At 35.1% G+C, this 15098-nt stretch overlaps 3 protein-coding genes across 3 annotated transcripts; all 3 read left to right on the top strand.

The window, feature by feature from the left end:
* LOC104781568 (sigma factor binding protein 1, chloroplastic-like) lies at nucleotides 4082-4947 on the top strand. Its single transcript, XM_010506276.1, is given in 2 exon segments — nucleotides 4082-4386; nucleotides 4389-4947. Coding segments are annotated over 2 exon segments (465 nt in total). The 5' UTR covers nucleotides 4082-4158; the 3' UTR covers nucleotides 4626-4947.
* On the top strand, nucleotides 7621-10050 carry LOC104781567 (fatty acyl-CoA reductase 6, chloroplastic-like). The gene is made up of 8 exons (XM_010506275.2): nucleotides 7621-7948; nucleotides 8028-8131; nucleotides 8216-8415; nucleotides 8516-8616; nucleotides 8723-8894; nucleotides 9027-9188; nucleotides 9276-9722; nucleotides 9814-10050. Exons 1-8 carry the CDS (start codon nucleotides 7678-7680, stop codon nucleotides 9962-9964), a joined length of 1608 nt encoding a protein of 535 aa, XP_010504577.1. The 5' UTR covers nucleotides 7621-7677; the 3' UTR covers nucleotides 9965-10050.
* Nucleotides 10341-15088, top strand: LOC104781566 (calmodulin-interacting protein 111-like). The gene is made up of 11 exons (XM_010506273.1): nucleotides 10341-10739; nucleotides 10817-10963; nucleotides 11059-11849; nucleotides 12220-12424; nucleotides 12560-12767; nucleotides 12861-13351; nucleotides 13765-14191; nucleotides 14275-14355; nucleotides 14453-14643; nucleotides 14736-14914; nucleotides 14991-15088. The coding sequence occupies exons 1-11, from the start codon at nucleotides 10443-10445 to the stop codon at nucleotides 15040-15042; spliced, it is 3069 nt and encodes a 1022-aa protein (XP_010504575.1). The 5' UTR covers nucleotides 10341-10442; the 3' UTR covers nucleotides 15043-15088.

Below are 15098 nucleotides of genomic sequence, written 5' to 3'. Positions count from 1 at the left end.
TCAGCAATAAATTGCCATCTCTTCATGATAACACATTTGTCCATCTATCATTGGCGTGTGTGTCCAAATGTCATTGCCAACTAAATGGGAGTATTTTGTTAATTATATGACTTGAATTTTTGCTGGACCATGTTCTTTTATGATAAGAATTTTTCTTGCAAAAAAAAAAAAAAAAACGTCTTACTGTATATAATAAAGGACTCGCGAGACCTATGAAAATGATGCAGGATCGGCGCAGACCTCAATTTTAATCCAAAGTGAGTTTAGTTCCGCCAGTGAATAAACAAACAGTAAGACTTTGAATCAATGTTGCGGATAAATCAGACTAATCAATTAGTAGTTTACTGCATCCAATATTTTTAGGATGAATGACAAACTGCCGCAATCGGTATGTAGTTGGTTTCATGACGGAATTTTTTCTTTTTTATTCTACAAAAAATGGTCTAATCTACAAACGGATTTGTCCCCTTCAACTAATGTAATCATTCGAATCCTAAATAATATTCCTTGAAACTATGTTATTGAATTAATGTTGTTAAGTATATGTTTAAATTAAGTTGGTGAATATTGAATGTAATCTATATATGTAGATGACTAGTTTTCTCTCCGTTTTAAAAAAATATAAAAAATTAGAGTTATATATTAAATCTTTTTTTAGGAGAAAAAGATGAAAATTTATGAAGTTTTGGGTTTGAATTTTTATATAGTTTGCTTCCATGCATTTTAGTAAAACTTGATCGTTGTGAAATAGATAAGATCTAATTGTTTATGATAATACAAAAAAAAAAAATTGCTGTGTTTGTGTGGCCATGTTCCTTTTTGATAGAGATATGTATAAGAGACTAAAACCTAGCCCATATCAACAGCTATAAATTTTGCATTCGTCATAATCATCGCGTATACATGATATTGATGGTATACGAAACTTAGTACGACGTTGCTACTTTTTAAAAAAATCAACTTCGTTCTACTAGTTTCTGCAACGTTCTAATTATTGTCTACGTTGAATGTGGACATGATTCTCTTGTTTTTCATGCCTATTGATCATATATAATCAAATTACACATATCGACTATAAGGGCCGAAAAAAAAACAAAGTTAAACAAACCCCTTCTTTTTCCACAAGGAAGCAAAAGTCGTTTGAATCCGTTTACTTGGAAGTCAACCCATGTGCTCACTGATCACCAAGTTTCCGACACGTATAATAATATTTTTAAATTTTTTTCTTTCTTTTTATTTTTCCTTTTTACAACCCTCCAATTTCTTACAGAAAAAGGCAATGAAAAAATAGAATCGCGCTTGAGCTTGAGTCTCCTGCAATTGAAATGATTATGATTTTTGTTTTTCTTTCTTTTTTGAAAAGATTTGCAGTTGAAAAAATGCAAATCATGTTTATGTTATCTGTAATATGAATAACAGATTTAAAAAATGTATTTGAGGTTTAAATCTTAATATCATAATATATCTGAGGTTTGAAATACATGATTTCTTTTCAACTGCAAATCTTTAAAAAAATGTAAGGTTGTATGATAATTAGTAATCGTGTGGGTATTGGGTACTTAGAGCATCTCCAATGGTCCTTTATTTTTATTTCTATAATGGAGGAACTTTATAATAGAGATGAATTTATGGGAGTTTTATTTTCACCTTTAAAATAGAGATTGTTATTTTTTTCTTTTATTTATAAAGTAACTCTATTTTTTTTATAGAAATTCCTTTATATATAGAGAAAAAAAATAATAATCTCTATTTTAGAAGTGAGAATAGATGATCATTGAAGTAAAACTTATTTATATTATAGAAGTTCAGAAAAACCATTCAAGATGATATTATTGATAAATTTTATTCGAGAAAAAGATAAAAGTGGAAATATTAAATGAATTTGTCAGGAGAACTGGGAAAGAGGGGTCTACCGTCTACGTTACACGTGACTTGACTTTCTTTGAATTTTTTTTGTTTGAAGATCTTTAAAAGGATGTTTTTAATCTTCTTCTTTTTTTTTATCATATCCTCTTGTTCTAAATCATACTATCAACTAACTAAATAAGCATTTGATAACTCCCTTTTTTTGTCTTATCGTAAATCGTAAATAAAATACTACTAGGTGTATTATTGATAAATTTTATTCGAGAAAAAGATAAAAGTGGAAATATTAAATGAATTTGTCAGGAGAACTGGGAAAGAGGGGTCTACCGTCTACGTTACACGTGACTTGACTTTCTTTGAATTTTTTTTGTTTGAAGATCTTTAAAAGGATGCTTTTAATCTTCTTCTTTTTTTTTATCATATCCTCTTGTTCTAAATCATACTATCAACTAACTAAATAAGCATTTGATAACTCCCTTTTTTTGTCTTATCGTAAATCGTAAATAAAATACTACTAGGTGTATTATTGATAAATTTTATTCGAGAAAAAGATAAAAGTGGAAATATTAAATGAATTTGTCAGGAGAACTGGGAAAGAGGGGTCTACCGTCTACGTTACACGTGACTTGACTTTCTTTGAATTTTTTTTGTTTGAAGATCTTTAAAAGGATGCTTTTAATCTTCTTCTTTTTTTTTATCATATCCTCTTGTTCTAAATCATACTATCAACTAACTAAATAAGCATTTGATAACTCCCTTTTTTTGTCTTATCGTAAATCGTAAATAAAATACTACTAGGTGTATTGACTTTTTTTTTTAATTCCGCCGTAAATTACACGTCAATTAAGCATTAATCACTCATCTTTGGAGAAAAAGAAAAAGACTTGTTCTCTAATTAGGAGAAGAAAGATTAAACAGAGTGACAGTGAGACCACACTGATGCATGCTACTTGCTTTCTTCCCCCCACTTGCCAACCTGGACCCCTCATCTCCCCATTCCTTTCTTAATCCTTACCATAATTAACTACTATTCTCTTTTTTTTTCTCTCTTAAATTATTGTACTGTTTTTTGTTTGTTGGCTATATATATATTAGTACAGTTTTCATTTACTGTATATACATAGTTTGACCCCAAAAAAAAACACACAACTGTGTAATTTATAAGATGAAAACGTTGAAACTTTAATGGTTTGTGCTAATATACCATTTAAAGTGAGTGCATCTTAGAATCGCTTAAGCAACAACTGAACACAAAAGCATACTCACTTATTCTGTTAAAAAAAAAATTGACTTCGAACATATTTACAAAAACATATGCGACTTTTCTCATTTTTAGAAATATTCTTTTCCATTTAGCATGACCAATTTTTGTGACGTAATCTCGTAAGAGTTATGATGATATGTATTCTCCAATCTGTTTGAATATTATTAAAGACCAAACTAACACGTAGGAAATATGTACCCCCAACGGCTCAACGACGTTTGTGCTAGGCTAAATAGATCGATCATTTGAAGTGGAAAAGTGAAAGTTCATCTCAAAATCACTTACGATTAAAAAATTTAGTTAACACTGAATAGATTCAATTGAACAACATAACCAACAACTGAACACGAAACCAAACTCAATTAAGGAAACCAAACTTACAAAATTGACTTCGAACTTTTTCGTATTAAGGAAACATAAAACATATGCGACTTTTCTCATATTTCAAAAAGGTTATTTCCATATATCATGACTAGTTTCTAGTGACGTAATCTCGTAAGAGTAATGTTGATGTAATATATGACGTTATATATATTTTTTTTGATTGAGAGTGGTATTCATGTGGACGAGGATCAACGAATAGCTCCATCATCTCCACCATATGAGCGCAGCCGCCGGCTCTCTCGCCTTGATCACCACTTAAAACCTTTCTTATCTTTTTTTCTCACCACGCGACCATTTCCTCGAGTGAGATGCACGTTACACTCCCTAAAAAGTTAGATATTTCGAGTCATCCCACCTATCAGAAAACAGGTGAGGCACACGCGCCGTCATTCAATACGTTTTGTTTCCTTTCATCTGCAACCTCCCTTTCCTATTAATTTCCTCTCACCTTCCAAACAAATGCAAAAAAGACAACATTATATAAAGCTCTGTCGAAGCTTGAAAAATTAACTGAAAAAAAAAAANTCCAAACAAATGCAAAAAAGACAACATTATATAAAGCTCTGTCGAAGCTTGAAAAATTAACAAAAAAAAAAAAAAAAAACAAAACAAAAACACATAAACATCTGTCTGAATCCTCTCATATGGAGTCATCATCATCGACGTTTCTTACCACCACAAGCTTAGAACAGAGAAACCCATCTCTTGTTTCAAGAAAATCACCAAAGCATAAGAAGAAGACGAACAAACCCATCAAAGTCCGTTACATCTCAAACCCCATGAGAGTCCAGACTTGTGCTTCCAAGTTTAGAGAGCTTGTTCAAGAGCTGACTGGCCAAGACGCGGTAGATCTTCAACCGGAGTCCATTACGACTCCCCATCCTCCTCCGACCACAACCCTTCTCCGCCACCGTGCGCGGTCTCTACGCCGGAGGATCTGACGCCACGTGTTCTCCATCATCAGGAGCTGTTCGATGGTAGAGTCGGTGATTGTTATGAGCCGTTGGTTGGGGAAGAGATGTTTTTACCACAGCTGTCGGCAGGTTTTTCTGGGTTTTTCTCGAATGGGTTTTACAATGTGAATGACTTTGGAAGCATCGATTCTATGTGACTAAAATTAGGGTTTCATCGAGTAGATTATATAAAATTATGAATTCGATACATAATTTTAACCACCAAAGAAATAGAAAAAACATTAAAATTTGGTACATGGATATATCAATTAACTAGGGTTTAAGATGCGAGTTATATGAGTAAGTTATACTGTATAAAGTTCTGAATTGATCTTCTTTTATATGTATTTTCTTGATTTGTTTTGTTTATTGTCCCTTTAAACTTCGGTATGTATGAATGAATATGTATATCTTATGTAATCAAGAAGTGATATTCTATTTCTATAGTTAGCTAATAGCAAAGTACAACTCTCACATTCACATTCCTTGTCAATACACAAACACAATCGAGCAATCCCTGTTTTCGTATCTACGTAAACTGATTTATCGGGTTGATAAATTGTTAGTTGCAGTGTTGATGATTGAAAATTTGTTGAGGGCAAGTCAATAGGAATAACATTTATGAACACGAAAGTTCGTTTCCATAAACTCCCAACTACCACAACACTGCTGTGACAACAGCATTCATCTAATCTAATAAGTCACCCGGTACTTCAACACAACTGAACAATATTTATACCAGTTGAGTAGCACTGTGATGTTCCAAAGCAATGTAAACATAGGTATTGAGAAGAAGGCACGCGATTTACTTAATTCATCCTGGTTTGTTGAAGGCATTATATGATTCGATTAAAGCCATCGAGAACCTTTTTCTTTGCGAGACATCTGAGAGATTCTTTTTAGTGTAGAGAACCTTTGATATTTAGGGATTCTAAAGCTACAAAAATGTACATTTGGATTTTGAGTATAATTAACGATTATAAATATCGCTTTCTAGGCTTGCATTTATGTTTACCATATTGCTCTGTATTTTGAGTATTAACCAAACATTATTCCATCTCCTTAGAAAGATACGTTCACAAAATTATGTTCATCAGTATTATAAAGCACATCAACTACTCAAAGCCTCAAACACAGTGGTTCGTTCACTTTTAAGCGCTTTTGTTAGTTTGATTGTATATATTTAATATGTTCCGTTCATTACAAGGAAAGCTTCTTGTCAAAACCGATCCATATGTGTACTCTTACACTTTTTCTTTGGGTCGACAGTCCCTCTTAGTCTTTTTGAATTAATAGCTCCGGTACACAATAGTAAATGTCAATGGACAAGGTCCAACCATATAACCTAACCGTATTAATTCTTACTTCTTAGGTAATTTTCTCTATATAACAATCAAATGAAAAGCTTTCAGTTACTCTTGTTGTTGGTAACTATAGATTTTAAACACAATCGCTGCTTAGAGACTTTAAAGCAAATTCTTTTTTTTTCCTCCTTATATATTAAAGAAAAAATTATAGGACAGTTCATAGTAGATTTATACTAAATGTTTAAAATTTTGGATCCAAATTCATAGTAAAATCTAACTTTTTGGACAAGTTTTTTTTTTCTTTTTACAAAATTGAGCATTTTTTCATATACTTGTATCATTTACTCTTAACTTAGATGAATCTTAATTAAAAAAAAAAACCAAAAAACAAAGTTTTGTGGGACCCCAAGCCGTGGTTTAGGTCGCCTGCCTCCGAACAGTAGTACTCAATTGATTAAACAAGACAGCTTTTGTTTAAATTTTTAATTTTTCGCTTTCACATTGCTAGAAACGTACCCGTATTAATAACTAAACGTACCACAAAGATTGTTTTAAAAATCTAAACGTACCACAAAGATTGTTTTAAAAATCTAAACATACCACAAAGATTGTTTTGGTTGACACCAGTGACAATAACAATAGGCTTAACTTTTAAATATCCAAGATCATCTAAATAGATAAGTTAGGACAGAGGCAGACCTAGTAAAAAATATTCATGGCTGCAGATTGCTCTTAGGTAAAGTCGAATCCTCTCCTCCTTTAAGCATTTTAGGGATAAACTTTACCACTTATCTTACTTTGCATAATATAAAACTTTTAGGTATTTGTATACTTAATGGGGGCAGCCACCACAACCTCAACGTGGGTCCGCCACTGAGTTAGGAGTCCCACCACTAAAAAACATGACTATGGTAAATTAGACTAATAAGATTAATAATGGAAAATATAGTGAAAATATATATGACCTTTCACCTTTCAGATATAGTGAAAACATGACTATGGTAAATTCTCTCACAATTGTCGAAGCTCATTGTAACAAACTGATTTTGATCGGGTATAGATTGTAGTAATTGTTGTGTCTAGGCTTCTCGCCATGGTAAAGCACGGTTGTGGTGTCTCAGAGCTTAAAGTTTACAATGTCACTTCTTCATCTCATTCGAATCCCATGCGAGTTGGTGAATTGATGGACCTCTCTCATCAACATCTTCGTGACTCTCCAATGGAAGAAACAGTAATAGACTTAGAGCGTATGAAATTATACTAAAGTTTACAATTTCTGACCTAAATTCATACTAAATCTAATTTTTTTGAACAAGTTTTTTTTTTCTTTTTACAAAATTGAGCATTTTTTTCATATACTTGTATCATTTAGTCTTAAACTTAAATGAATCTTAATTAACAAAAAAAAAAACAAAAAAAAACAAAATTTTGTGGGTCCCCAAACCCTTATTTAGGTCGCCTGTCCTCCGAAGTCCCAACAATAGTACTAAATTGATTAAACCTACCCGTATTAATAATACCTACAATTTTCAATCCTTAATTAGATTTATTTATTACTTTAATATTAACAATATTAATAAAATAATAAAATAATGTTTTATTCGTATCCCATCTGATTTAATTATGATATTTTAACTTTTTAAAAGTTTTAAATTATTTAAAATAAAGAATCAGAATAAACCAAATATATGTTATCCTACTTTAAATAGAGTACTGTCTTCAAATTTAATTGTTAATTTATGTTAAAGACTCCATAGGAGGATGAAGAATACAGATGGTCTAAGTAACTTTCCCTATATATACACTCCTAGTCTCCCACAAAAGCCCTTATCAAAACCAACTTAGTTTTAGTTTTTTTCTTAAAATCTTTCCTTTCGTTAATTATATTTATTGGTGGCTAAAAATGGCAACCAGTAATCTCCTCGCCACGAGCAACGCCGTCAAATTGAATGGTGTCAGCTTCTTCTCCTATTTTACCGGCAAACCTAACCGCTACTTGGCTCGTTGTTGGTCGCAGACTACTACTACCCCTAGAGTCCAAACTTTGAAAGCTGCGACGTCGTCAATGAAACCCAAGGCAGAATCAGGTCCTAACAGTGACGTAATTGGAATCATCCGTTTCTTAAGAGGAAAAAGCTATCTCGTTACTGGTGCAACAGGGTTTCTTGCCAAAGGTAAGTAAAAAACACTAAATTAGAGTTTTCTTCTTATCCAAGTAAACTTATTTTCAGGTTGAAAAATTGTTCGTTGCAGTGTTGATTGAGAAATTGTTGAGGGAAAGTCCTGAGATTGGGAAGATCTTCCTTCTGATGAGATCCAAGGATCAAGAATCAGCAAACAAGAGACTCTACGATGAGGTCTGTTTTACATATTTCCATTCTCAACCATTTTAATTTTGGTTCCTTATCACATTCTGTACCCTTTTTTCATTTTTCAAACAGATCATAAGCTCAGATCTGTTCATGCTTCTGAAGCAAATGCACGGGAGGTCTTATGAAGCTTTCATGAAGAGCAAGTTGATTCCAGTAATTGGAGACATTGGAGAAGCCAATCTAGGGATCGAACCTGAAATAGCAGACATGATTAGTGAGGAGATTGATGTCATTATCAGTTGTGGTGGTCGTACAACATTCGACGACAGGTGTTTCCTCTGTTTCTTCTTGCTCGATTATTCACTGCTTGCAAATTAACTGTAGTAATTCATTGATGACTTTGCTTTTAATCCAAACAAACCGAAACAGATACGACTCTGCCCTAAGTGTCAATGCTCTTGGACCTAATAGGCTCTTAAGCTTCGGAAAAGAATGCAAGAAGTTAAAACTTTTTCTCCATTTTTCAACTGGTATGAGTTTTTTTTCTTCTTAATTTGTTGTTTTGGCAGAGATTAAGGTGTTTGCAGAAAACTTTCAGAAACTGATTTTTTTTTTTTTTTTTTTTTGGATACATAGCTTACGTGACTGGAAAGAAAGAGGGGTTAGTACTAGAGACTCCTTTGTGTATTGGAGAAAACATAACTTCTGACTTGAACATCGAATACGAGCTGAAACTAGCTTCAGAAGCTGTAAGAGAGTTCCATGGCAGAGAAGAAACCAATAAACTGAAAGAACTCGGTTTTGAAAGGTGAGAAAATAATCGCTAAATTTTTACTTTCTGCACCACCTTCTATGTTTTTTTTATCTTATATATGTAACAAAAATTACTTTCTTATCTACGAAAATCTGAAATAATATGTGGTTATGTTATGAGAAACAGAGCTCAACACTATGGATGGGAAAACAGTTACACATTCACAAAAGCCATGGGTGAGACTCTAATTCACAGCAATCGAGGAGATTTGCCTGTGGTGATCATAAGGCCTAGTATTATCGAAAGCTCTTACAAGGAGCCTTTCCCTGGCTGGATCCAAGGAATAAGGTTAAAAAGTTATTTTTAGAAACAAGGAACTACTGAAATTTTGTCGTTTTAAGTACTGAATTCAATTTTTTTTTTGGTATAAAACAGAATGGTTGATCCAATCATCGTTGGCTATGGCAAAGGCCAGATATCTGGATTCTGGGCAGATTCTAAATCTTTGTTGGACATCACACCTGTTGATATGGTTGTGAACGCGGCAATAACAGCCATGGCAAAGCATGGTTGTGGTGTACCAGAGCTCAAAGTTTACATTGTCGCTTCTACATCTCATGCAAACCCACTGCGATTTGGCGAGTTGATGGACCTCTCTTACCAACATCTGCGTGACTCTCCACTGGAAGATACAGAGATAGATTTAGCGCCAATGAAATACCACAGTTCCTTAGAGAGTTTCACCTCCTCTTTGTCCAACAAAATGAAAAGAAAAGAAGGAGTGTCTCATATATCCACAATGAGCGATAAGGGAAAGAGAAGGCTAAACTATCTTGTGTCCATGGCAAGAATATATAAGCCTTACATGTTCTTTCAAGCGCGGTAATTAATACAACATACTTGGCCTTGTTCTTATATTTATATTATAAAGCATTCATGAGATTACTAACCCATAATTCAAATTCTATACTAGGTTTGACGATACGAATACAACAAGTTTGATGCATGAGATGTCTATGGAAGAGAGAAAGATGTTTGAGTTCAATACCAAAGGCATTGACTGGAAGCATTACATTGCCAACGTTCATCTTCCGGGTCTCAAAAAGCAATTCTTTCACGGATGAGGGAAGATCCAGTTAAAGAGAATGATTTAAGATATGATATATGAACGAACAAAATAATAAATAAATAAAAAAAACTCTTTTTTTTTTTTTTGCTCATGCGTGCAGGTATCAATTAATAAAATAATGTTAATAAGATTTTTTTTTATTTTTTATCGAATAGTAAGATTTAACAACAAAATCAATCCGGAGAGTAAATTAATGCTTTTTTGCAAGATGTTGCAAGGCTGCAACTTATATACTTGGAAATTTAACCTTTTACCACAAAAAAAAACTAATATACTTGGGCTTGGGCTTGGGCTTGGGCAGTCAAAAGAAAGGGCTTTGGTTAGTTTAACTAATTTCTAAAACCAACTAAACCCTAAATTGAAAGGCTCTCCCTATCTCCGGCGAGTGTCGCCGGCGTTCTGTAACTCACTGGGGAACAAGTTTTGTTTTTTTCTTTACTTTGGAGTGAAATAGATAAGCAAAAGCTATATAGATGCCTTCGAAGAAGAAGCAGTCGAGGACGCCATCACGGCTATCCAATTCAGAACCGCCTGCGTCTCCCAAAACTCCGGCGTCTTCAACAACGAGTCGAGACACAGATTCTATCAACGAAGAAGAACTTAGGAGAAGTATTGAAGAAGCGTCAGCTGCGTTTCCTTGTCTTCTCGGAAATGCTGCAATCATCGGAAGAGTAGCCGATGTTGCATCAGAGTCTATCAGAGGCTCTAAGATTTGGCTATCGGAAACTTCGATGGTCGCTGCTTCTCTCAGCCCTGGTTCCACTGTCTCGGTAATAAAAATTGAATCTTTTTCGAAGGATGCAAATTTTGATTCTTTCTAAAGCTTCGAATTGCTAATGGTAAATAGGTATCACTGGCTTCTCCGGAGAGTAAATTTTCGAGAAGCTTCCCTCTCAGCTCGATAAAAGCTGAATATGGAGATGACTGTGATAGTAGCATTGCAAATGAACCAGGGAACTATTTTGTGCTTGCCACTGTTTTCTCTTCTTCAAAGGTCAGATGGTTCTTATTCGAAGTAACCTTTGCGGTCTGATATTTATTTCTTGGTTATAAGAAAAATTTAAATTCTTTTGTATTTTGGAATTGCAGGTTTTGAAGGATGCTGTTCGTATTTCATTGAATCTATGCTATGGGCTTGGTTGTCCTGTCTCAGGCAGGACTGTTTTTGTATACCCTGTTAGTGGTCCTTCTTTAAGTGATCGATTCAACGGGAATGGTGGATCACTCAGTAATGATGTTAATCATCTCTCGCTGCTTGCGTGCAAAGAGTTGTCTTTGCAGTTGACTCCCTTCAGGAATATGTTACTACAAGCTAATAATGCTTTTGAAAGTTCTCACGAGCAGAACGGAAATGGGAATTCAACTCCTAAGACACCATCAAACTTGCTAAAGTTTAGTTCTCCTCGCCCCAAATCTCCGGCTTCACCAATCACAGAGGGCCCTGTTTTCAGTACCAAACAGCAGTTTTCATCTGAAAGTTCACTTGATTTACGAGAGGTGTTGAGCAATGAAAGTTCGAAAAGGCTTCTGCAGATTTGTGCAAGTTCGTGGCTTTACCCTTGTAGCCTGCTTTATGGGAATTTCGTCGCTGTACCAATTCTCTCAGAAATCTGTATATTCTGTGTCAAAAGAGCTAATAAAAGGCCATCTGATACGTCCAATAGAAATCATGCTTTTATGATAAATCAGGAAACTAAAGTCTACCTCCATCATACATTGGACTTAGCATCTGGAACATCTGCGCAAGGTCTGCAGTTTGATGAAGACAATGAAGGAGAAAATTCAGGATGTGAACTCGCAAAGTTAGGTGGTCTCTCTAAAGAATATACAATTTTGAGGGACATAATTGTTTCCTCATCCACAAAGAATTCCTTATCAAGGTAACTATTGCAGTAATTTGAGCAATTTGATCATATTTTAAGAGACTCTGTATTAGCCTAAAAAGTAAACATGCATGTTAAGTAGAAAAAGTCTGTATGTAGTCCACCTAAGTTTTCCTTGTCGCGCTCATTTGAACTCACTTGTTAGGTTGAGAATATTGTCTAGCCAATAAAATGAGTATTTATTCACTTTTTCCTGTTGAAAGCTGTTGCTATTCTGCTGATATGTATGCTTTACTAGTTGTAAGAGCATCGTCATATAGCAAGGCTAAGTCCATCTGGTTGTTAATTTTTGTGAATACTGCTACCTTTTTAGATTTCTGTTTTACTTATAATATTTGTATGTTTATAATTGGCATGATCATTTTAGTCTTGGTTTGCGACCTACAAAGGGAGTGCTTATTCATGGACCTCCAGGCACAGGGAAAACATCTTTGGCTCGGTCCTTTGCCCGTGATTCTGGTGTCAACTTTTTCTCTGTGAATGGATCTGAGATTATAAGCCAGTATTTGGGTGAAAGTGAGAAAGCTCTAGATGAGGTTTTCAGATCTGCTAGCAATGCTACACCTGCTGTGGTTAGAGTTTTACACTATATTCTTTTTTATATACTAGATTTTATTGAGTTCTTTTGATATTCACTTGATACCCCAACAATAGATATCTTATCATATTAATTTAGTAGCTGCGTGCGAATTTTGTTTCTTATAAAGGTGTTCATTGATAACTTGGATGCCATTGCTCCTGCCCGGAAAGAAGGAGGCGAAGAATTGTCTCAGAGGATGGTAGCTACGTTACTGAATTTATTGGATGGAATAAGTAGGAGTGATGGCGTTGTTGTAATTGCTGCAACCAATAGACTTGATAGCATTGAGCCCGCCCTTAGACGGCCGGGAAGACTAGACAGGGAAATTGAAATTGGTAAGACGAGGACCTTGTGAAAAGCAGACCATCTTACGATATAGTTCAGATCTTACTCCCTAATATGTGTTTAAATATTTCCTAATAATTTAGGTGTACCATCTTCTGCACAACGGTCCGATATACTTCACACAATTCTCTGTGGGATGCATCATTCACTTTCAGACATCCAGGTTGAACAGCTTGCTATGGCAACACATGGTTTTGTTGGTGCAGATCTGTCTGCACTGTGTTGTGAGGCAGCCTTTGTTTGCTTAAGGCGGTATCTTGATCAGAGATCCTCCTCTAGCCATTCGCCTCTTGAAGAAGCACCTGTTGCTGAGTCCTCGACAAATATGTCAAACATATCATCTGATGAATCGGATTCTGCATCATCATGTATCACAGTTTCACCCACTAATTCAGGGGATCAGCATTCATTGGTTTTAAATGGGACAGTCTCTCTAGTAGCAGATGGTATTCAAAACAGTGGCAACTCTTGTTCTGAACAGATGCTTAGCAAAGAAGGGGAACCTACCTTAAGTGTAGGATTTGAAGATTTTGAAAATGCTAAGACCAAAATCAGACCTAGTGCCATGCGAGAGGTATGACCATTTCCTCCTAGAAAGTTAAGCTGACTTAATGATGAGCCACTGTCAACTCTTCGTATCATTGTTTCCCTCATTCTGACTCATTGTCTCTAGTTTTCTGATCTACTTAAGATGATGATCTCTTCACTTTATTCACGTCACATATCAAATTGCATGAATGTCACCATCTATATCATTATACTGTTATGGTGAGAACTCAGTCGACATGAATGGCTTTATTTTTTGGTCACTTCCTCATATATTCTCTGGTTAGGATAGGAACTGTAAATTTTCAGTGGTCCAGTGTCATGGTAATTTTCTTTGACTCAGATGTCTGTTACATATAGTGTTTTATTTAGAGATGGTCCAGTGTTAAACTAGACTTTACTCTATCTCAGTCTAATTTCTTGTTGGTGTGAAACTCTCAGGTGATATTAGAGGTCCCTAAAGTTAACTGGGAAGATGTTGGTGGCCAAAACGAGGTGAAAAATCAACTAACGGAAGCAGTAGAATGGCCTCAAAAACATCAGGACGCATTTAAGAGAATAGGTACAAAGCCACCAAGTGGGATACTGATGTTCGGTCCCCCTGGATGTAGCAAGACCCTTATGGCACGTGCAGTAGCTTCTGAAGCCGGGCTCAATTTCCTTGCAGTCAAAGGTCCAGAACTATTCAGCAAATGGGTTGGTGAATCAGAGAAGGCTGTGAGGTCCCTTTTTGCAAAGGCAAGAGCAAATGCCCCTTCCATTATCTTTTTTGATGAGATAGATAGTCTTGCCTCCATTAGGGGCAAAGAAAATGATGGAGTTTCAGTTTCAGACAGAGTTATGAGCCAACTTCTTGTGGAGCTTGATGGTTAGTAACTACCACCCTTATGATTGATATTTAGATGTAGTTGTCAAATTGCAGGGACCTGATTGCTTAAATGTCGAAATCAGGTTTGCATCAAAGAGTTGGTGTTACCGTCATTGCTGCTACAAACCGGCCAGACAAGATCGATTCTGCCCTACTAAGACCTGGTCAATACTCAATACCTTTCTTTCACAGGTTCTTTTGGTTTTCACAAAAAAAAATGAAAATTCTTTTGGTTATACTGAAGATGTTATAATGTTTCAGGACGCTTTGACCGCTTGTTATATGTTGGACCTCCTAATGAAGCTGATCGTGAAGCAATACTCAAAATCCATTTGCGTAAAATCCCATGCAGCTCTGATATTAGTTTAAAGGAACTTGCTTCCATTACCAAAGGTTACACAGGAGCTGACATATCATTGATATGCAGAGAAGCAGCTATTGCCGCACTCGAAGTAAGCTCTCTTTCTTTAATTTACCAGTCCTTATTTTCAGTGGAACGCCTGAAATTTTTCGCTAGTGTCTCATATCGTTATATATCAATCAGGAGAGTCTTGAAACGGAGGAAATAAGCATGCGACATTTAAAAGCTGCGATTAGCCAAATCGAACCAACAGAGATTCAGTCTTACAAAGCACTGTCTGAAAAATTCCAAAGACTTGTCCATACAGATCCACAAAGAGATGAGGAGGTTACACAATCAGGAAACAAAAGCCGACCTCTATGGTAAACATCTCTATCCAGTCTGTTCAGTTTATTTTGAAGTTGTAAGTTACTCACTTTGATGCTATCATGTTTCCAGGACACCATTAAAATCCGTTGCACTGTTTCTTCGCCGCCACATTGGTTTGTAAACAAATGTTGAAACCAGCAAACTTGGGCAATTCTCCATCATTAACATACGTATTTA

Source organism: Camelina sativa, chromosome 4 (assembly GCF_000633955.1).
Source record: "Camelina sativa cultivar DH55 chromosome 4, Cs, whole genome shotgun sequence".
Taxonomy (NCBI): domain Eukaryota; kingdom Viridiplantae; phylum Streptophyta; class Magnoliopsida; order Brassicales; family Brassicaceae; genus Camelina; species Camelina sativa.
This window is presented reverse-complemented; position numbering and strand designations above follow the sequence as displayed.

What these genes read in the sequence shown, in the direction of transcription:
- LOC104781567 (XM_010506275.2), top strand. Translation starts at nt 7,678, where the DNA reads ATGGCAACCAGTAATCTCCTCGCCACGAGCAACGCCGTCAAATTGAAT. An exon ending in ACAAGAGACTCTACGATGAG is followed by an intron (nt 8,132 to 8,215) that starts GTCTGTTTTACA and finishes TTTTTCAAACAG; the next exon opens with ATCATAAGCTCAGATCTGTT. An exon ending in TACATGTTCTTTCAAGCGCG is followed by an intron (nt 9,723 to 9,813) that starts GTAATTAATACA and finishes ATTCTATACTAG; the next exon opens with GTTTGACGATACGAATACAA.
- LOC104781566 (XM_010506273.1), top strand. Translation starts at nt 10,443, where the DNA reads ATGCCTTCGAAGAAGAAGCAGTCGAGGACGCCATCACGGCTATCCAAT. An exon ending in GCCCTGGTTCCACTGTCTCG is followed by an intron (nt 10,740 to 10,816) that starts GTAATAAAAATT and finishes AATGGTAAATAG; the next exon opens with GTATCACTGGCTTCTCCGGA. An exon ending in GACCTAGTGCCATGCGAGAG is followed by an intron (nt 13,352 to 13,764) that starts GTATGACCATTT and finishes TGAAACTCTCAG; the next exon opens with GTGATATTAGAGGTCCCTAA.